This window comes from Lygodium microphyllum, chromosome 1 (genome assembly GCF_053477565.2).
Source record: "Lygodium microphyllum isolate KBCC chromosome 1, Lygodium_microphyllum_v1.1.10, whole genome shotgun sequence".
Lineage (NCBI taxonomy): Eukaryota > Viridiplantae > Streptophyta > Polypodiopsida > Schizaeales > Lygodiaceae > Lygodium > Lygodium microphyllum.
The window spans coordinates 92,397,851-92,421,258 of NC_141135.1; the positions used below are offsets into that span (position 1 = coordinate 92,397,851).

The following is a 23,408-nucleotide window of genomic DNA, read 5'->3' on the forward strand; positions in this document are numbered from 1 at the left end:
CTCCTTTCCAGGCATTGTATGGTCATGATTGTCGAAGTTCCCTAAACTTTTCTGATCCAAGCCTAAGAGTTGAAGCGTCAAGACAGATGTTGGAAGACATGGATGATCAAATAAAGTCAATAAGACAAGACATACAAGCGGCCAATGATTGACAAAAGGCATACGCAGATTTGAAGCGTCAAGATAGAGTCTTCGAATAAGGAGACATGGTCTTCATTCGTGTACGCCCTAAAAAGAGTTCTCTATCCCTAGGAGAATGCAAGAAGCTAAGTCCAAGGTATTGTGGGCCGTACAAAATCCTCAAATGCCTAGGACCCAATGCTTATAGATTGCAACTCCCTGAGAACCTAAAGGTTCACAATGTATTCTATATCAGCCTGTTGAAAAAATATGTACCCAACCCTAATCATGTACTTGATGACCAACAAATTGTAATGCCTAGTCAAGGAGTCCTTGAACTAAGGCCGGATAGGATCTTAGATGTTACGGAAAGACAGTTAAGATCTAGAACCTTGAGAGAATGCCTCGTCCAGTGGAAAGATTATCCTGAAGAGGATGCCACTTGGATAGATGAAAGCTCTCTCAACCATCAATATCCCTAGTTTATCTCGAGACGAGGACATCTTAATTCCTCCAAGGGGGAGAGAATGTAATATTCCGCGTGAACTGCCTCAAATGAAAATGATTTTGAATAAATAATTTTTTTAAAAAAATTCCCCCCCCTATCCCTCCACCCGACTGACGAGCTGGAGGGGGAGGGAAATAGAAGGAGCCATTAAGCTCCTTGGTGGAGCTCGGGATGAGGGAGGGGGAACATGCGTGATGACACGCAGGGGAGGGAAGATCTCCCTCCCCTCCACTACTTAATGAGGGGCCATAACGCTATAGGCCGGGGGAGGAAGATAATAATAGGAGGCTGTCAGAGGGAAGGAGGAGGCTAAAATCGTGAAGAGAGAAAGATTGCGCAGAACGTCTACCAGCTGCTGTCGTGAGGCTAAAGGAGTCGTGGAGGAGCATACACTGCAGTCGTGTCGAGAGAGAGAGTGGAGAGCATCATCCCTGTGAGGAAGCAATCAGGCGTGGGGAAGAAAGACGTCTCCAGCTCTGCCGTACAGAGGGTCGTGAAGCCGTTGGGGCTGAAGAAGACATCGCCAGTTGCCAACGAATACGGCCGCCACATATTGCCCAAGTGGTTTCTCCACGACACCCCCCCCAAAAGAAGCTTCTTGGGAAGCTTCCAAGGACCTTAGGAAGTCCCCTTTCCTGTGAGCTTTCCATAAGGCCCCTTTTCCCCCCAAATTGCCTAAAAGGGTCTTCATATGGTATCCTTAAGCCTTTTCCCCCCTCCCATATAAAATTCCTTATAAGCCTTTAAGATTACCCCCTGGAATTTCCCCCTTAAGGCTCTATAAGCCTTTTTCCCCCACCAAAATTCTCCTTACTATTCCCCCCCCTAGGTCTTAAATTCCCTTTTCTCCTTAAGGCCCTCCCTTGGCCTTGGGAACCAACACCCCCCCCCCCCCTCAGGTTTTAAAAATCCTCTTAGCCCCCTTCCCATGGTTTTTTTGGGACCACACCCCCTTCCCCCATGTTTTAAATTCCCTTTCCCCCTTAAACCTTTCCTAGGCTTTGGGAACCAATCCCCCCCCCCCGCCCGTGGTTTACTCCCCTAAAGGTTTTTTTTTTTCACCCCCTCATAACTCTTTTTATTCCCCAACTCCCTAAGCTTTCTTCTTAATCCCCCGTATCCCCATTATGTTGAGATATCGAGCTCCACTCGTGATACGCCAGGGTGACCGTTGTGTATTTATGTCACCGACTTGTCAGTTGCAGATGCGGTTGGTACACCACCCTTGAATAATAGCTACATGATAGCTATCCTTATCTACTCTAGTTCGTGGCTCAGTTAGTATGCCACCTTAGTTAGTTGAGTTTGGTTTGAGACCCATATATAGGGTTCTTCTATTTCTTTGTACTAGAGTTCTTTTGGCTTACACAACTAAGAAGAGGAAAATTGTTTTCAGCCTCCACCCTTGTGTGTATTCCCCCATTGTGCAAGCAAGAAAGCTACAAGTGAGACTCCTTCCTTCTCTCCCACAATCTTGACATGGTATCAGAGCCTTGTTCGTGGTAAGGAGCTCAAGAAAGCAAGCCAAACTCACGGTGTTCTGGTAAGAGGAGCAGTCTTGCTTTCATTTTCTGTTTTGGGAGCAGATCTCTGCAGGTAGCACAGTCGGAAAGTGCAGGAGTGCATTGTCTCAGGTTGAGACGCCCTTCGCGGTGAAGCAAGAGGACAGTATATGCTGGGGAAAGGGCTTTAGCCCTTGGCGACCTTGTTTTTTTTATTTGAGGCCATTTCGGGGCATGTTTTGGAGGCGGAAGTTTTCTGCACGCACTCAAGAAAAGGCCTAGTTTTATGCTGTGCAGCCACTATTCTACAGGTCGGTGAAAAGTTACTGTAGAATTTGCATCGTATGCTTGTGCGCAGAGACATTGGGAGTTACAGAATCATCCCTATTGCCTGTTGATGCAAAATCGTCACTAGGAAGTGACTGTGTGGTCAAATACCACTTTCGCCAGTTTTGCAAATTTTCCCTTGTGAGGGTGAAGCTGTGTTTTTTGCAGTGACAGAATTTTTTGCAGTGTTCTGTAATGGCATCTGATTCTCTTTCACAGATTCCCACTGAAAAGCTTGACAAGAACAACTTCCAAGCATGGAAGTTTAGAATGACGAATTTCCTTATGGGAAAAGAATATTGGGAATTTGTTGCAGGAAATGAAGAAGAACCAGTTCTTCCTGATGTTCCCAATCAACAGCAAATGCAGGCATTTAAACAATGGCATGAGAGAGCCAGGAAAGTTATGTATTGGCTGTCTATCAGCATTTCAGACTCTATGATTGTGCATATTCAGGATGAAAGTACGCCAAAGGAGGCATGGGATACTTTGTCAAAAATGTATAACACAAATACGCAAGCCAGGAAAATGCAGCTCAAGCAAGAGTTGCATAATGTGCAAAGAGAAAATATGAGCATCAATGACTACCACATGAAAGTGAAGAAGATTGCAGATGCACTTGCTTCCATCGGGTCGCCAGTGGAAGATGATGATTTAGTTTCTGTGACCTTGAATGGTCTAGGAAAGGATTATGCACAGTTTCGGACATCCATTTCAGTTCGTAAAAGATTTCCTGATTTTGAGGAGCTGATTGCTCTTCTAATTTCTGAGGAGCAGAGAAATGGTGGTGCATCTTCTTCAGGAGGAACTTCAAAAGAAGCTATCTTCTACTCAAATGCTGGAAGAGGTAGAGGCAGAGGTAGAGGAGGCCGATTTGGAGGCCGTGGCAGAAATCAGAATATGCAGCAAACTCAAGAAAACCAATCCTATGGAGGAGGACGTGGTAACTCTAGAGGCAGGGGGAGCCAAAGAGGTCGTGGTGGATGGCAAAGAGGTCAAAATGTAAACAGTAATGTTGAATGCTACTACTGTGGTAAAATGGGTCATATGGCTAAAGACTGCTATAAAAAGCAGAATGATATCATGAATGGAAAACTGCAACAAGGGAATTATGCATCTTCTAGCAGACAGGGTGATGACAGAAATGAGCATTTGTTCATGGTGCAGCACATGAACAATTCTGTGACAAGTGTAGAAGAAAGCAATGATGTATGGTATGTTGACTCAGGTGCATCAAACCACATGACAGGTCATGCAGAATGGATGGAGGATGCAAGGAAAATGGAAAAACCAGGATTTGTGGAGACTGGTGATGATACTGCACATCCTATTGTGCAGATTGGAAAAATTCCCTTGTCTATGCAGGATGGGAAAAAGAAATACCTATCCGATGTATTTCATATCCCGAATATCACCAAGAATCTAGTTTCTGTCGGTCAAATGGTTGAGCAGGGCTTGCAGGTCAGATTTAATCCTCATGGATGCTTTGTTGAGGATATGAAAAATAAAGGTCGCTTGATAGCAAAAGAAAAGAAGAAGGGCAGAATGTTTACGTTGGATGCAGACATGTCTGAATTGAGTGCAGCAATGTTTGCACATGGGATCGGTGTAGTTGCAGATATTGATATCTGGCATAAACGCATTGGTCATGTTAATGTACAACGACTTAAATCAATGCAGGCCCAAAATATTATTGCAGGATTGCCAAAATTCAAGGTTGCAGAAATGCATAGGGTATGTGAAGCCTGTCAGTTTGGAAAACAGGCAAGGAAACCATTTCCTAGACATGTTCAAGAGAGTGAGAAGCCATTGGAATTAATCCACTCTGATGTGTGGACTACTAAAGCTGCATCTCTTGGAGGCTGTCATTATTTTGTCACTTTTATTGATGACTATAGTAGAAAAGTTTGGGTGTATTTTATGAAAAAGAAAAGTGAATTTTTTGGGCATTTCAAAACCCTTAAAGCTATGGCTGAAAAAGAAACAAGTCTGCAAATAAAATGCCTAAGGACAGATGGAGGGGGAGAGTACCTCTCAAATGAGTTTGCAAAGTTCTTACAGGAGCATGGCATAAAGCAGCAATATTCATGCAGTTATACCCCACAACAAAATGGAATTACAGAAAGGAAAAACATGCATATTGGAGATGTATCTCGTGCCATGCTCAATGAAAAAGACTTGCCAGATTTTTATTGGGCTGAAGCAGTTGCTACAGCAGTCTATATAATGAACAGGACTCCCACTGCAGCAATACATGGGATGACTCCATAGGAGAGGTATACTGGTAGGAAACCAGATATTTCTCATTTGAAAATTTTTGGTTGCATTGCCTATGTACATATGCCAGATGAGTTGAGATCCAAGTTGGATCCAAAAGCTGAGAAGTGCATCTTTATTGGTTACTCTCTGCAGCAAAAAGGGTATAGATGCTATAACCCTTCTACTCGTAAGTTTACAGTGAGCAGAGATGTTGTTTTTGATGAGATGAGTAGCTGGTATAAACCAGTAAATGTGATTGATGATGTAGATGCACAAAATGGTAATGCTGCACAGAATTCACAGCACCAGTCACAAAATATTAGTGGACCTGGAGCGTCCTCTAGCAGTGGTTCACATTCTTCGCCGTGGACAGGCAGATTGAGATCAGGAGAATCTTCTCAAAGCAATGCAGATAGTGGTATGCAGGTATCACGAAAAGGAAAAGAGAAGGTTGATCAGCCCATGTTTGATGTGAATGCAGGTCACTCTTATGTGGATGGTGAATCCAGTGGCTCAGAATAGAGCATTGATGATGAGTTGGGTATTCCTTCTATTGTTACACCTGGAGTAAGGAAGACCAGGGATGTTTTGAGAGCACTTGGGAGTGAATCTACTTTGCGCAGGTCTACGAGAGCTAGGTATCCTGTGGATAGGCTGAAATATGATGGATTTACAGCCATTCACTATGCATATATGGTCAAAGTGATACAGGAACCAGAACCCACTTCTTTTGAGCAAGCCATGGGAAAAGAAAAATGGGAGAAAGCCATGGATGAAGAAATGGATGCCTTGGAAGCAAATGCTACATGGGAGTTAGTACCTTTGCCTAAAGGTAAGAATGCAATTGGCTGTAAGTGGGTTTATAAGGTGAAGCACAATGCAGATGGTTCTGTGAATAGATACAAGGCAAGATTAGTAGTCAAGGGGTATGCACAAACATATGGCATTGACTATGAAGAAACATTTAGTCCAGTTGCAAGGATGGCAACTGTAAGAGCAGTCATTGCTATGGCTGCATCAAAGGGATGGTCTTTACATCAGATGGATGTAAAGAATGCCTTCTTGCATGGTGATTTGCAAGAAGAGGTCTATATGGAGCAGCCACCAGGTTATGTGCATGATGTTCATCCTGAGTTTGTTTGCAGGTTGAAGAAAGCCTTGTATGGCTTGAAGCAAGCACCTAGAGCATGGTCTGACAAGATAGGACAGTATCTTGTCACTATTGGCTTTCAGATTTCCAAGGCAGATTTCTCACTTTATGTGAGAAAAACAGAGAAAGGTATTATGCTACTTGTCATTTATGTTGATGATTTGATTATGACAGGTGACAGTGATGAAGATATCCTTCATGTGAAAATGCAATTGAAACAGAAGTTTGAGATGAAGGATTTGGGAGAGCTGCGTTATTTCTTGGGCATTGAGGTGATTAGATCACCAAGTGGGATACAGCTCTTGCAGAGGCAGTATGGATTGGACATGCTGTCCAAATATGGGATGAGAGGCTGTAAGCCTATTTCAGTTCCTTTGGAGCAGAATGTGAAGCTGAGCACAAATGTAGGTGAGCTTCTAGAAAACCCTATTATGTACAGACGCATAGTAGGAAGTTTGATTTACATGACTATTACCAGGCCAGATTTGAGCTATGCTGTTGGATTGGTAAGTCAGTTTATGCAGGCTCCAAGGAAACCACATTTGGATGCGGCTAGACGCATACTCAGGTATGTGAAGTCCACATTGCAGTATGGACTATTTTATGAGACTGGGATTCAGATACAGCTGCATGGATACACTGATGCTGATTGGGCTGGTAGTATTTATGATAGACGATCTACCAGTGGATATGTGTTCTCTTTTGGGAGTGTTGCAGTCACTTGGAGCAGCAAGAAACAGCCTACAGTTGCCTTGTCGAGCACAGAGGCTGAGTACAGGGGTGCAGCAATGGCTGCATGTGAGGTAGCTTGGTTGCATAAGCTACTTTATGATATGCATCAGTCTACAGATGGGCCAGTTGTCATTTATTGTGACAACATGAGTAGTATACACTTGGCAAATAACCCAGTCCATCATGCTAGAACAAAGCACATTGAGGTGCATTATCACTATGTGCGAGAGAGGGTTTTACTAGGTCTTATTGATCTAGTTTATGTCAGCACAGAGGATCAGGTAGCTAACATATTCACGAAGGCATTGGGTGCAGAGAAGTTGTGCAAGTTCAGAGACCTGCTTGGTGTACAGGAATTGGGATTGAGCTTGAGGGGGAGTGTTGAGATATCGAGCTCCACTCGTGATACGCCAGGGTGACCGTTGTGTATTTATGTCACCGACTTGTCAGTTGCAGATGCGGTTGGTACACCGCCCTTGAATAATAGCTACATGATAGCTATCCTTATCTACTCTAGTTCGTGGCTCAGTTAGTATGCCACCTTAGTTAGTTGAGTTTGGTATGAGACCCATATATAGGGTTTTTCTATTTCTTTGTACTAGAGTTCTTTTGGCTTACACAACTAAGAAGAGGAAAACTGTTTTCAGCCTCCACCCTTGTGTGTATTCCCCCATTGTGCAAGCAAGAAAGCTACAAGTGAGACTCATTCCTTCTCTCCCACAATCTTGACATATTATTATTTTTTTCCCCCCTGAACTTCAAAATCCAAATCATCATCATGGCCTCGGAGGATATCCCGTAAGGAAAAAGTAGTCGTGAGATAAAAGATAGGGAGGGAAAGTAGAGGGAGTGAAAAGAATGAGTGAAGGAGGAAGAGTGGGAAAAAGATAAAAGAAAGGGAAGGAAGGAGAATAAGTGCTTTCTATTCCTTCTACCCCAAGTCAAAGTCCTCCAAGGGTTCTTGTGGTTGCAAAACCACACTCTTTTGTTTTCAAAGAGACGGTGGAATTCCAGAAGAAAGTGAAAAAGGCTATCTCACATTCGAACTACGATGCCGCCCAAGAAAGTCCAAGGTGTAGCTGCGGGAGGGTCATCTCCTGGTATCCATGTGGATATCTCACCCCAAAACCAAGTTTTTCTTCTTGGCTTTAGTTCGGTTTTAAGTCGATCATGCAAAGAAAAACTGTTAAGGATAGGATATATTTGTTCGAGTTATTTGTAACGAAGGAGTTTAGCTTATGAATGACAATGTGTAGAACTTAGTTTTCTTCAAATTGCATTAAGCATTATAAATTACGAGCAAGATTATCCATTTACTATAGTAGTATATTTTAGTTAAAACCTAAGGTGTAGAAATTATATATTGCACCATTAGTCTTATTCCTTTTGCAACAAATCATTGTAAATGGTTAAATTCATGAAAGGTTTCTTTCGATGCTCAAATTACTAGGGAGTTATCTTTGCTAATTGCACATCTTAGCAAGGCAATTGTTGTTATTTGGCATGAGTTCATCTTTAAGGAAAACGGAAGTTAAATTAAATTGTATTGACTGGAAAGTAAATTGTCACAAGCATAGCAAAACTGTGACAAGACGATTAATATTACCTTCCAAAAGATAACTGAACCAATCTAAACATAGAAACATTCATACCCTAAACACTTGACTACTTTCCTTACTGTAGGGACAATAAATTTGTAAAGATAAGGAACTAGGGTTTGTCCCTAAGGTTCTTAAAAGAAGAAACCCTAGGCCTGACATACGTCAGCTTAAAGGATCTAAAGAGATTATTCCATCGCAGGACTTGCGCAACAAGTACGAAATCATTTAGTCTTGTGATTGATTTACAAGGAGAAAGGGTAAAAACCCTCATCAAGGATGGCAGATCCCTACGCAAGTTATCTTGCAAAAAGACGTATTTTTGGATATCCTTCTAAATAAGGAAAGTTGTAAACCGGAAACTAGCATATCTAAGGAACTTTAGGGTTAACCAAGTTGGGTATACCCTACACCGGAATGTAAAAGATCTTGCCAATTTACAAGACACCTTGGGAACGAGTGTTGATACACTCAAAAAGGAAAGAACACTTCCTTAGCAGTTTACCAAACAACTGGGTTGTTTAATGGAAATGTTTGTGCTTGCTAGAGATTTTAGGGCTCTGTTTGAATTATGAATTACAAATTAAATGAGTACCTATACTTCAAGTCAAAGGCCTGAAGGAAGAGACAGTTTCAATTACCCCAGACTACCTGCCTAACCCTAACCAAGGGGGTTGTTGACCGTGCCGGGAACGTGGACCGAACCCGCCGCGAGAGGTCTCTCCGTTGAGTTCTACTTGGAGCAGGAGGACGCTTGGGTGCCAGGGGGGCGCTGGCCGTAAATCCCTCGCCTTCTGGGTCCTGCACAAGAGGCTAACGTGACTTGGGACTGGATCTCGAGGCCCGCATACTCGTTGACGGGCGGAAGCTTGGAATAGTGATCCCTGGGGATTACTGGATAGCCTTCGGGCAGATTATGGACAAGCCTACGGGCGGAACTCCTTGTATTTCAAAGATAAAATGATGAAATGTTAGAAGAACTTGCTTGATACTGTTTTTCTATGTCACGTGATAAGATTACGTGAAGAAACCAGTGCTTAACAGGGTTAATTAAAGAAGCTGATTGTTATATGTCAAATTAATGTGTTAGATAATTACATAACTAAAACAATCTGAGAAAAGTGTGGAGGATGGACCATGGGTCTGTCCTACGGTTGGGTGGTCCCGATTAGCTGGGAACTTTTCTCAAAAATCTCGAACAACAACGGAATGAACATCATCATCAAAACGAATAACAAGAACAATGACCTAGAGTTACGTCTTACCCGATTTACGCTGTTTTAGGGGAACGGAATGGGACTATGCCTTATGGCAGAGACGTTGAGCTTTGCATCCCTCTCGTTTCCCATTCTCCTTGAACCAAGTGTAGCGTGAATCAGTTTCGGACCTGGCGTTTCTACGTAAAGTAGTTCGCTCGGGTTTGACGCTAGTTGCTATTAGCTAATGACCAAACAGGAAAACCGTAATTCCGGTCGATCCTAAGTGGGAAACGGCCAGGATACTTCCGCTACATGGCAGACGTGGGAAGACCTAGATCGCAAAACCCGTACATTCCATGGGAGTGCCGGGTGGAGTTTTCTAGACATCCTTTCCAATGGACTGCTAAGGCATGTCCTGGATGATACTAGGGGACACGTTACAAAATGACAAAAGGTTTCCATTCTATACCAAAAAATTGTAAAGTATCAAAAGTGGAGTACAAAAAGTTAAAAAATGAACAACTATTAGAGTATTTTTAAAATTTAAGAATTTTTTGTTTTTAGTTTCAAATTAAAAATTATATGTTTTATTGTATCCTAATTAATTACTATTTATTAAAAAAATAAATTCATATTAACTATAGTTTTCTATTCTTTATGTATGGTTATATTTTCTCTTAGGAATTTATATATATGTTTTATATTATTTCATGCTCTTTTAAAGTAATTATTATATTAATGCGATTGAAGATAATTTATTAATTTTTAAATTATCTATATGATTTGAGTTTTGTTGAAGATAAATGTTACCTAAATACAGTCACACACACAAACCATATATTTAAGCGCACTCATCTCTTTCTCTCAATGTGTCTCTCGTCTCTCAGTAGTTTCTTAGTATATGCATTGTTTACACAGTCTCTTTTCTTCTCCCTAACTTGTCTTTTTCATAAGTATTATTAATAATCACTACAACATACATGCCATATATCGACATCTAAAGTCATGAAAATATTCATCTAAAAATTGTTCTCATCGTTGCTAAAAACATCAATATACATATCTTTATAGATCTGTCATGATTTGCGTGCAGTAAATTAGTGATGCTAATAGCAATAATTATAGAGAAAGAAAGAAGTAGGTGCTAGAGCAAAATGCTACCTGCCACCTTCCAGCACCATGTATTGAACAATGCTCCATAAAGCGATTATAAATTGTGTATATAGTTATCATGGAGACAGGTGCATCATGAGATGTTTAAAAAAAGAGTCATTGATTCAATATTTAAATAAGTGCAAGACTAATGATGACAACTCATAAAACTACATGCAACGAAGAAAGGTGAGTCCAAAATAAACAAGGAAATGTATCTATAAATATTGCAATATGTGAGTCCATATAAAGGATGAGAAATATATCCAAGGAATGCTACATGGAAAGAGCCTACATGGATTAGATGGCTAAAAAAGAAAAGAATGTGCACTTCATAAATCCAAGTGAGTGCTATAGCTCCTTACCATCCGAGAGCTCACCTTGACACAATAGAGCATCGAACATACTCTACAATATAAATACTAAGAGATAAATCCACAATACATAACGCATTACAAAAAAACTAATGAATGAAAACAAGAAAGAAACATGACTTATTGGGCCGCCACTCACATACAATCTGTTGTCGATGAGTGCAGTGAAATTGTGTCTCTCTGTATACTAAGTCTCCAAAACCTGTAGGATCGCGGTTTGCGATGAGTGCTACAAAGAAAACAAAATGACCCGGCAAGACAAATGTGTCACATAGCTTGTTCCATCTTTTCTCAAAATCCACAGTATATCGAATATGATCAAGAAAAAGCTACAGCAATCCACTAAGATAACACTTTGCAAGTTGTCAAAATACTCAATATCATCTACTACAATATTCAAATCCATGGCCTACCGTTGACTCTTTTTCCCGAACTTTGTCATGATACCATAGTCCATTATAGAACACATTTTATACATGCCCTCAACGAAAAAATGTTGTCCGCGTAACCAAGCCATGCTATAGATTTTGTATTATGCATCGAAATGGCTAGATTAGTTGTCATGTATAAAATCTAGATATGACAATAAAGAAAGCCACATAATGGTTGAGAATACCAAATTTTCTAGAACCTCTATTCTACCATCCACCTCTTTCTCTAGAGCTCCAATTTCCTCTAGAATTACCATGGCCTCCTAAAATTTGCAAGTCACTAAACTATTAATTTAATCTATTTCATTGGTTACCACTAATACATCCCATACCCTGATCTCTTGAAGAGGATTTGTCACCTCTCCTTTCTAAACTTCAATAAACTACTTGGACTTGTTCACCACTTCTTTTAGATAATTCACCTTGCATGTTGATCCCTTTAGTAATCATAAGAGAGATCTACTCATCAAAATCTGGAAACGAATTCCATATATATACAAAAATAACCAAAGATTTCCAAGCCTTCTCATTATTAATGCCACCCAAAGTAGATGAAACCAAATCATCATCATCAAGCATTGCATTAATAGTTGCAAGGGTATCTGAAATGCTTCTCACCTTCAAAACATACTCATTTATATACATCTTTCCTTTCTTCAAGGTATTTAACTCTTGCTTTAGTTAAATTGTTCATACCTTTATATTGGCTCAAAACATATTCTCCAAGGTTGTCTAAGTTGCACTTGAAGCTTTTGTAATTTTGATATACCCCACTATAGTGCCATCAGTGATTAAAACCCTAAATCAATATATTATCTTTTTATATTTTTCATACCCTTAATTATTCTGCAGTCATGGGATTATGAGAGCTAAACTTTAGAGCTAATTTTAAAGCACAAAAGTGGCTTGAGATCCATAAAAGAAGCAATTTTGGTGAAAATTGAAATGATCATGGATCAAGGAGTTGGAGTTTTCCTAAATGTATTTCAACGTTGGGTATCCAATGTAAGTGTCCCTTGATCGATCAGAGTCCGTTTGAGCTCCCATTGGGAATCCAATGTAAGTGTCCCTTAATCGATCAAAGTCTATTTGAGCTCCCATTTAATGGTTGCAATGTTTAGCATTATGAAGCAGCTACGTGATTTGAAAGGTGAAAAGCAAGTGATATAGGCCAAGGTTATAGATTTCAATGCCAAAAATTTGTCTGTCTAGTCGGATCATGAATCTGAGGTCAGTTGTCCCTTTGTCCAACCTAAAACCACTTGCAAGATAGTGTGAACATAAGAAAGATAAACTAGTTTTTCTAAAATCTTATGACTAATTATGATTTTAAAAAGTATATAAATCCAAAAAAGCTATTGAGATGGGGGAGGGGGGGAGGCGTAAATTATTTTGCACTCCATTTCTCCCCCAAATTGGGAAGATCACAATTCTCTACATCATCCTCCCACCTCCTAGGATTGAGATGCTGCAATTCTTTACTGCTAATTGCTTCAAACCACGCGAGATTTGACACATTGAATGAAAACTTCAAAATTCGGTCTTTTTCTCTCCTCTTTCTCTCCTACCATAAATGTGGTTCATATGGGCTGAGAGGATGAGGGGGACAGAGTGTCAACTCATGAGATGAGATGCTACAAATGGGACAAGGAAGCACAAAGGAAGAATTAGTATTAGCTATAAAAGGGTATTAAGTGCTTTCCATTTTCAAAATATGATATGTGTGTATGCAGATTATAATGTAAACATCTTTTATTGAATTTTTATGAGGAATCTTTCATTCTTGCAATGAAAAATGATTGAATATGTTTAAACATTTTTAAAATTTTAAAGTAATGAGTAATAATTAATAATTCACATAATTAAAATTAATATTGTAAAATATTAATGTCAAATTTAATAGAAAAATGATAATTTCATGGCTTTTTATGATTCAAATGGTTTTTCTATGGAGTTATATTAAATGTAATGCTAAATCATAATCCATATGTACTTCATAAATCTTTTAAAAAAAGTAGTAATTAATATTAAAATAAAAAGTTAAATTAATTGAAAAATATTTTTGACAAAACATTTAGTTTAAGAGTGAAAATTTTTACTAAAAATTAGAAGAAAATTAGTGAGTGTATAATGGCTATAGACCATGAGCTTGGACTCAATCTATATCCATTTGTGTGTTAAAGTGGTCATTTAGAGGGTGTTTTTATGGAAAAAATAATATAATATATCGAAATTACCCTACATAATAAATGAAAATATAAAGAAGATAAAATGTCAATAATTTAATATAGAAATATAAGTGTTTGTGCTTTGAAATGAAGCATATACGATGCACTTTATTTAAGTTTAAAGGGACAATAGCACATGTTAGTCAGATGTTGTTTCTAAGTAGTGAAGCAATAAGTTAGGAAAAAAAGCTTTGAAAGAATATTTTTCACACAACATGTTGGCTGATTTGTGGTAAATTTGTTTGAGAACTATATATCATTACACCTTTTATTTGCATTTATATATATGGTATCAATAAAAAAAATGTCTCATGAATGCATTGCAGTTGGTTGTTGAAACTATTGACTAACGATAAGAGCATTTGAGGATCCTTGAGCTGTAAGATAGTACGCTTTTCTTTGGGGACTCTTCTATGAGGAAAATAATATATCTCTTAGAGTGCTCTATCGAAAGAGTAGACAATGTTATGATTGTGTTTTATGTTTAGACATCTTATCCTAGGGCTAATACCCGAGATGTAAGAGAGCCATAGGAGCCACAATGATGGTTGGAGGGTGCTTTGTATATGTGTACAATGAGGCGTTAATCACCCGTATGTGTGGAATACTCCCTTTGTTAAAGTTGGAAAGGGGAAAAATTGTTGGACTAGGAATCAATACAAATGCATGATTTAGCTAGATTAGTATATAGCCTCCATATGCTCCTGGTGGTCACGAGGCTGTGAGGTAGTTTGGTGAGCATAGGAGGCTTGGCTAGAGCCCTAGAGCTAGTATTAGACCTATTTTTTATATTGACAAGTGGTGTGTTTTACAGGAGCCACTGATAAAAGTGGTGGTTTCTGAATCTTGGTTAATTGAGACTAGTTGCTCAGTGTATACCAAAGAGCATTGAAATAGATCCCTTATTTTCTTATAGACAACATCAAGCCAAGATTCAATGTCAAGAAAGAGATGAAAAGGAATAGCAAGTTGAGATCATTAGGAGGTATTCTCCTAAGCATAATAGTTTGATATTCTTGAGAAAGAGAGGTCTTGTTGACCTAATTAATATCCCAGTTAGTATATTAGGGGAAGGAGGAAGCTCTAGCATTCCCCTTTCCTAAAAAAGTCAATCTATTTTGAGTGGGAGTGTGATCCCTCTAGCACAAACTGCAAACTCGGTTATCATTATGGTATAATCCATTGCAATACTTGAGCAAGAAAAATGGATTTTCCAACACTAAGTTTCCCTCTACCCATTTTTAATGGGTCACCAAAGGAGGATGCAAAACTCCATATTAGTGAGTTTCAAAATTTAATGTTTAATTGCTGAATTTAGGATAAAGAGCATCTCATGATGTTTTTGAAAATGACTCTGAAAGAAAGAGTTGCAATGTGGTATCATGGCTTGGAAGCTGAGACCATAACCATGATCGAGTTATTTTTTATGGCTTTCCAAAAAGATTTTTTCCCTGAGAGAGGTGGTCAGTATTGGCTGCGTGTTCTAAATGTGACATCTCAAGAGCCTCATGAGAATGCTTGAGCTTATGCCAAGAAACTGAAAGAGATATTTCACAAATTGCAAACCTCTATTCCTATTCCACCTCTACTACCCAACTACAATACTTTTTGCTAGATTAGACTTCAATATCTATATATAGTTGAGTAGTATTACTCTTGCTGATATAGACATTGCTATTACACGAGCAAAAGAGGTAGAGTTGTGCTTACAAAAAGTGGCCTATGCATCTAGGAATAAGCTAAATTTGAGTGTAGTTCCTAGAAATAATTTGGCATTGGTCAGTGGAACTTAAGGTGTGACTAGTACACCTATAACCAATTCGAATGGAAGAGAGAGCATAATGCAGAATATGTCCATGTTGTCAGCTCTCCTTAATGTTGTTATGTTGATGGCTACCCAAATGATTCCATTAAATAATGGAACCCAAATGCCGAACTCTAATGTCATGCCAGCTAATCAATGGCCAATCCCTAATCATGTGGTTAGACCAAGTGTGTGGCAAGTGGATGATCACGATTATGAGTTTAGCATATCAAATATTATTGGCAAAGTTGACATGATGGAGCATTATACTAATATGATAATGGAACAATATAGAAAAATAATTGTGGATGTTAATTTTCTAAAGAAGTAACAAAATTTGATAGGGAGTCCACATTTTGAAGAGGATGGTTCCTCAAGATTTAGCTATAAGTGGTGTGGTGGTCAGCACTTTTCAAGAACTTTCCCTAATGTTAAATGCAACATATGTGAAAAGTCTAGCTACGTAGCTAGTACTTGTTGTTGGAATAAGGTCAACTCTCTTCAACAAAGGGAGTAGGTAGCAACGTGTGATTAATCATCAAGCATAAGGAAGTAACCTTCAGTAGGATGAGGAACCAAAGCAAATATTGCAAAGAGGAAAAGCTATCATAGAATAGTTGCCTAGTGGTAGTGGTGCCAGCCTTATCAAAGTTGTATATGTCAACAACATTGAGGCTTCTAATTTACGCGCCATTACAAGAGGATAGAAGGTTAAAGAAGTAATAGGAATAATGTAAAACCTATTGAGGAAAACCCTAACCGGGATGATAAGGGGACGCAAGTCATAGACACCACCCTAATGTGGAATTCAGTTCTCTAAAGGCTACTAATGAAAAGCTAACTCCAATAAGGAGCTACCAAAGAAGAAGTTAAAAGCTAAAAAAGGGGCACCCAAGCCTATTCAGTGTGACCAAGAGAAAGAATGGTCTGGCAACAGAAGAGAACCATTGCTAATTATCATGCATTTGACTTAGCCAATTTCCTTTGCAAGGTAAAGCCTAATGTGAATCTCCTATAGCTGATCAAGCCATCTCTAGGAGTGTATAAGGAGTTTAAGAAGATCCTTTGCACTCCATATATCATCAAACCTTTGGGAATAGTGCATGTGGGAAATAACTGGTTTAAACATGCTGAAAAGCATTGCCCAAGCATGGCATCATATATTGATGGCATATTAGTGGATCATGCCATTGTGGATATGGGATCCTCCATTAACATTATGAGTTCATAATTGATGAAAAGGTTGGGAGTGGAAATCCAAAAGGATGCCTACACAATTCCCTGAATGGCTGATGATATTTTAAGACAAATGGAATGTTGCATTACCAAAGTCCACGTGACTGTTGCTAATATGGAATGCATTTTGGACTTTCGGGTTATTAGATTTGCAGGGCAACCAAGCTATCAAGTATTATTAGGAAGGTCATGGATCTTGTAATCTAACTGTCAAGTTGATATACCCATTGGTTGTTTAATTTTTGGCAGACGTTCCAAACTCATAGTAGTGGATGCATATCTTGAATCTCCTTAAAGCGAGAGAGTACCCTTATCTTTGATAGAATTAGATGCATTAGAGGATCCTTTTGGCAATGAGAATTCGTCATAAGTGAGAGATGGATTTTAGATCCTGAAACGTGACAAAAATGTGCCAAAATATTTTACTCCAAGGTGGGAACTGAACCTCCTTGGAAGCAACAGAGAGATGAAATCGCTAATTTTTACAAGCCATAGAAGATGGGATTTGAAAGCCGCTTCAAAGAGTAGTTGTGGACTTTTCATAATTTTTCTAGGTTCTTGGTCAAACTAGTGCAAGTGGCTAGTAGTGCACGATGTTGAACTGGTCAAGTAGAACTTTCCAGAGCGCGAAAAGGAGATTGGGACGGTGGAGATATGAAGCCCGACATATCAAAGGGACAAAATGGCCCAATCCTAAAAAAATTTGGGCATGCCTTTTGGGGGGGCCAAAAGGCTCCCTTAAAAAAAGACTTTTTTGGGGTGGGGGTGGGGCGGGGGGCGGGAGGGGGCCGCCGTTTGAAATGGTGCATCGTGATGTTGCCATCCTCCCCCCCAATTTTCTCAGCCATGAGCTTCTCCATTTTCTTACCTTTGATCACCCATCTTCGTTAGTGAAATGGCTACTAGGATGCAAAGATCAAAACTCAATCTTTCTCTCTCCTCCTCCTCTCTCCTCTAAGAGGCTGATCACACACAGAGAGTCAAGAAGAAAGGGGGATGCAAGATGCTTGTTTGCAACAAGATCAAAACAATGCTAAGAGGCGATGTTGAGCACTATTAGGGAATTGATGATGGGTTTGTTGGCTACCCCAAAACCATTTTTAATAGCACGCAACATGCAAATGACCTGTATGCTCAATTTTTACAAACAAAATTTTATTGTTTTGATATTTAATGGCTTAAATGATGTGCACATGGAAAGAAAATTCATGTGAAATCATGTTTGAAGTATGTTTGAGGATTGCACATGATAAAATACAGAACCCATAGTCACACATGGTCGTAATAAATAATTAAAAACCCAAAATGCGTCTTTTAAGAGGAAGAAAGAAGGTTTCTTCCATTTCAAGTTGGAGAATAAAGTTCATATGGAATAAAAAACTAATAAAACCCCATTTTCCTATCAATATGATTAGTCAAGAAACATAAATAAAAAATATCACATTTTTATGAATAAATAAATGAGAAAAGATACAAAAATAGAAAAAAATAGTTTTTGAGACTAAAAATTTAGGAAAAAATATATTTTGTGTTTGTGAACATGTAACAAGGATGGAGCATGAGGAATAAGCCTCATTTCAGTCTTGTTTCTATGTTAGAGTATGGTTTTTATAGATTTTTGCATGGAAAACTGCACAAAAATGAACACTACACTTATCCAATGAATGCAAAACCTAAATGGTAGGAGGAAAGAGGAGTTGTAAAAGTGAGCGGTCACTAAAAATATTTTAGATTCGGATTTATTTGATTATGCATAGTATACAGGCTAATCACCATTTAAATTTACGAGAGACTAGTAACACAAGGAAACTCGATGCTAGTCTCTAGCAATGCTGCAATTACGAGTAGCTTGAAAATCATTAAAGGATTGTTTTTGCACCTCATGTTGCTAGTTATTTTAATCATAAAATGCTTGAGCACAAGGTGTGTCATCCATAATTGCATTGTGTATATCACATGGTAACTCCTAGATGCATAGCAATTGATTGCCAAACACATGTCCTACACTAAGTTGTGAGGCACCCAAGCTATAGGCTAGACGATTGAATCTTTGGAAAATCATCAAGTGAGGAGATTTTATATCCTAGAATGTTTAAAATATATAAGAGCAGAGTGTGTTCGTATGTGCTTTATGTTAGAGCAGTGCATCTTGGGGCTAATCCCCGGGATGTAGGAGAGCTAGAGAGTGGGGCCACGACATCCATTTAGAGGGGTGCATCCTTCATGTTTGTATCACATTGGTGTACTACACAAGATATGTGGGATCTCCCTCTAAGGAGTAAGAAAGAGTAATCATTTAACTATGTTCCACTAAAAACGCAATATCTTCATTAGCAGTTAGGGTAGTGTGTTCCTTGGATGCTCCTGACTGCAAGGCCGTGTGGGGTTATCTTTGTGAGTGTTAGAGAGGCCCACGGATAGTGCTATCTATAGCCAGCATCAGATCCATTTTTGGTCCCGACAAGTGGTGCGTTTGCGAGGAGCTGCTAATAAGTGGCAGTTTTTGTATCTTGGTCAATTGGGACCTATGCATTAGTGTATGCCAAAAATTAGTGAGCTAGACTCACAAGACCATCGAGCCGAGCTTCAAAAGCAAGAAAGGGTTGAATGAGCTAGATGGTGGGCCGAAATAAATAGAAGATATTCTCTGCAAAGGAGTGTCCCAATATCTTTACAAGGGCGGGGTCTTAATAACCCTAGCTTAGCACATAGTCCGTTAGGGGGAGAAAGCTCTAGTACTTCCTCCCTTTCGATCAGTCCATCCACTTCGAGTGGAGCTATAGTTTTGGTTGTTTGAACTCTTGTAGTGAATCCGGTTGTCACCATGGTGGCACAACCTATTGTTATACGTGTTGGAATGGTGGATTTTTCATCTTTAGGGTTTCCTCTACCCATTTTTAATAGGTTAGCACAGGAAGACACATAACTACACATCAATGAATTCCAGTAGTTTATGTTTAACTGTTGAATTCAAGATGAAGGATATTTCATGATGTTCTTCAATAGGACTTTAAAAGGACACGTTGTAGTTGGTTTCACATCCTAGAGACTAGAACCATAACCACAATTGACTTATTCTTTATGTAATTTCAAAGAGAGTTTGCCCCTGAAAGGGGAGGTTAGTATTGGCTACGTGTCTGTTATGTTACACATCAAGAACCCCACAAGAATGTCTATAGGTATGCCAAGAAACTGAAGGAGGTATTTCTGAAATTGTAAACCTATATACCTATTCCAACTACTCCTGCGCAGCTACTGCAATATTTTCTGAATGGATTAGACTTTGACATTCAATTGTTGTTGAGCAGTGTCGCTCTTGCGGACATTGATACGGCCATTACACAAGCAGAAGAGGTAGAATCACGATTACAAGCGGCTCATGCCTCTAGGTCAAACTTGAATTCGAGTTTAGAGTTTGGAAATGCTTTAGCACTATCAAATGGAGGTCAAGGGATGCCCTTGAGTCCTCCTAATTAGGAGAGGAAGCATTATCCCAAATGTTCCCATGTTACCAGCTCCTCCTAGTGCGGCCATACCGATAACGAGTCAAATGGTTCCACCAACTATTGGAAGCCCCGATGATAAATCCTACCATTGTTCCAGGGAATCAATAACCAATCCTCAATCAAGTGATTAGGCCAATGCAATGACAGGTAGATGATCGTGGCTATGAGTTAAGAGCCTCAAATGTCCTTGGTGAAGTTAAGGATATGATGAAGCACTACACTGATATGATTAGTGAACAATATAGACAAATAGCCGTTGATGTTAATTTCCTTAAGAAGCAATAGAACTTGATAGGGATTCTACACCCTCTGAAGAGGGTGGCCCATCAAGATTCAACTATAAGTGGTGTGGTGGCCAACATTTCCCTAAGAATTGTCCAAACATCAAATGGGACATATGTGGAAAGTTCGGCCATCTAGCCAATACCTATTGGAGTGAAATTAGCTCTCTCCAGCAAGGAAGTAAACAGCCAAGTCCAGTTAATCATCGAGTGCAAGGGAATAATCTCCAGCAAGATGAAGGATCGAAGCAAATATTACAAAGAGGGAAAGCTACAGTAGAGGAACTATGAGTTAGCTTGATGGAAGCTGTTTGTGTCAATGGCACTGAAGCTTCTAATTTGCGAGTTGTTACTAGAGGTCAAAAGGGTAAATAAGTCAACAAGGCCAATCGAGGGAAACCCCAAGCAAGATGATAAGGGGATGCAAGTCCTTAATTCCAAATATGAAAGGCAGACATCTCAAGGCCGTAGATGGTAAAGCCGATCCCAAGAAGGATAAGAGGTCACCAAAGAAGAAGACAAAAGCAAAGAAAGAAGCACCAAAGCTAATTTAAAGTCCAAAGGAGAGAATGGTCGAGCGAGAAAAGCAAGCTCTTGCTAGCTATCATGAATTTTATTTAGTGAGTTCTCTTTGCAAAGTTAAGCCATATATAAATCTTGTATAATTGATTAAGTTGTCTCCAAGAGTGCACAAGGAATTTAAGAATATTATATGCAATGGGTATATTGTTGAGCCCTTGGGAATAGCATGAGTAGGAGATGATTGGTTTGAGCATGGTAAAGCATTGTCCTAGGGTAGCAGCATATGTTGATGGAATATTAGTGGACCATGCGATTGTGGATACCAAATCCTCTATCAACATTATAGTTTGCAATTGATGGAGAGACTAGGATTCGAAATCAAAAAAGATTCCTCTACAATTCTCCAAATGGCTGATGACAGTTTAAGACAACCCGAAGGTTGCATTACTAAATTCCATGTGATGGTTGCCAATGTAGAATGCATTCTAGACTTTAGGGTCATTAGGTTTGCAGGGCGACCTAGCTATCAAGTATTGCTAGGTAGGCCATGGATCCTACAAGCAGACTGTTAAGTTGATATACCTATTGGTCGATTGATCTTTGGTCGATATGCTAGACGTATAGTAGTAGCTACTTATCCTGAATCTCCTCCAAGTGAGAGAGTTCATTTATCTTCGTCAGAATTTGATATGCTAGATGCTCCATCTGCTAGTGAGACGTTAAGTGAGGAATCCAATGAGGGGTCCACTACAGAGGATATCTATCACGTGACTTTGAATGAGCCAATAGAGGCTCAGGAGAGGATAAGGGATGTGGATGTGATTGAGCTTCAACCTTAGTATGATGAATGATTCACAGTCTTTTAAATTAGGTTCCATGCTCAGTTCGAAAGAAAGGAAGGACATGTGTCCTTGATTCAAGAATTCCACGATATTTTTGCTTGGAGTTATGATGAGTTGAGAGGCATTCCTCCCAGTCTCATTGTTCATACAATTCCTTTGAAGCAAGGATAGCCACCTTGTGTGACAAAAAGTAAGGAGTATGCCTTTCGAGTTAAGGGACATGCTATTCTAAGAATCAACAAAACTACAAAAGACTAGCCTAATATTTTTGATTCAACAACACACCAAATGGTGTTCACCAGTTGTTATCAAGAAGAAGAAGAACAATCAAATTTGTCTTTGCATATAGATATCTGAGAGCTCAATAAGCAGACAACTAAGGATTACTACCCATTGCCTTTCATTGACCAGATTTTGGTTAGTGGGTAGGGAAATCTATTTGTTTATGGAATGCTTTGCTGGATATAAGTAGATGGCTATTGTGGAGGAGGACAAATTGAAAACGACATTTGTTACTATCTTCAGCATCTTTTTGTGTCATGTGATGGCCTTTGGTCTATGTAATGCACCTGGATCTTGGCAATGAACAACTGATAAGACCTTTGGTAATATCTCCCTAAAGGAGTTTAAAGTCTTTATTGTTGAACTGGGGGAAGCCATGAAAAGGGAGTGACAATTGATTATTCTAAGGAAATGCTTTGAGTGTTGTAGATAGTTTTGCATTGCTCTTAATCCTAGAAAGTGTGTATTTGGAGTGCCCTATGGGTTGCTATATGAAATGTGGGTTTCTAGCAGATGCATGGCAAGTGTTTGTTCAATTGTTAGTTCGAGATGGAGTCACATGGAATGTTCTCATTTTAGGGTTTTCTGAACTTGATCTTGGCGAGGAGATCCTAAATTTTTATCATCAAATGCAACAGGAAGGTATGCTGTCTGTTGATGGTATCACATTTTCTTGTACTGTGAAAGCTTGTGCTTCCTTTAGTGATATAAAAACAGGCCAGATATTACATATTGAGGTAGTTACTAAGGGGCTGGAGAGAGTCCTTCATGTGGGCAGTATGCTAGTGGATATGTACAGCAAAGCTGGCTTGCTCACAGAAGCTCATAAGGTGTTTGAAGCCCTTCCAGATCAAAACACAGTTTCTTTGAATGCACTAGTAGCAGGCTATGCTGAACATGGGTTTGGAGAGGAAGTGGTGAATAGTGTGAAGAAGATGCAACTAGAAGGAGTTTCTCCAGATGCTGTGGATGAAACAACTGATTATTGTTGAAGGTCATCAACCAAATGCTATAACATACAGTCAGCTGGTAATGGCACTATGTCGAGCCGGTAGGGTAGAGCTTGCGAGGAATACGTGCATTGAGGCTCACCAACTGCAGTTGTCTCTATCACGGGCATCATATGTCGCTGTGATGGAAGCCTGTAATGTCCATGAAATTCAATATGATTTGGAAGAGATGGGAGCTATCTTTCTATCTCAGTAGCCCATCAACTCTGCATCTGATGTTGTGAAGCCAGATTCTGAGACTGTAGAAGAAGACTTGTCTTCAGTTCAGTCAGAGTTTGACATATCTGAACAGTGACTGTATGTATGCGTACATTGGCTTATTTACCATACTGATGACTATATTGG

At 39.3% G+C, this 23,408-nt stretch overlaps 1 protein-coding gene across 1 annotated transcript; it reads left to right on the plus strand.

Annotated features, from left to right (window-relative positions):
- The first annotated feature begins 22,532 nt into the window (after positions 1-22,532).
- On the plus strand, positions 22,533-23,045 carry LOC148041410 (pentatricopeptide repeat-containing protein At3g09040, mitochondrial-like). The gene has a single exon (XM_087687389.1). It carries the CDS (start codon positions 22,533-22,535, stop codon positions 23,043-23,045), a length of 513 nt encoding a protein of 170 aa, XP_087543515.1.
- The last annotated feature ends 363 nt before the right edge of the window (positions 23,046-23,408 follow it).

What these genes read in the sequence shown, in the direction of transcription:
- LOC148041410 (XM_087687389.1), top strand. Translation starts at nt 22,533, where the DNA reads ATGGGTTGCTATATGAAATGTGGGTTTCTAGCAGATGCATGGCAAGTG.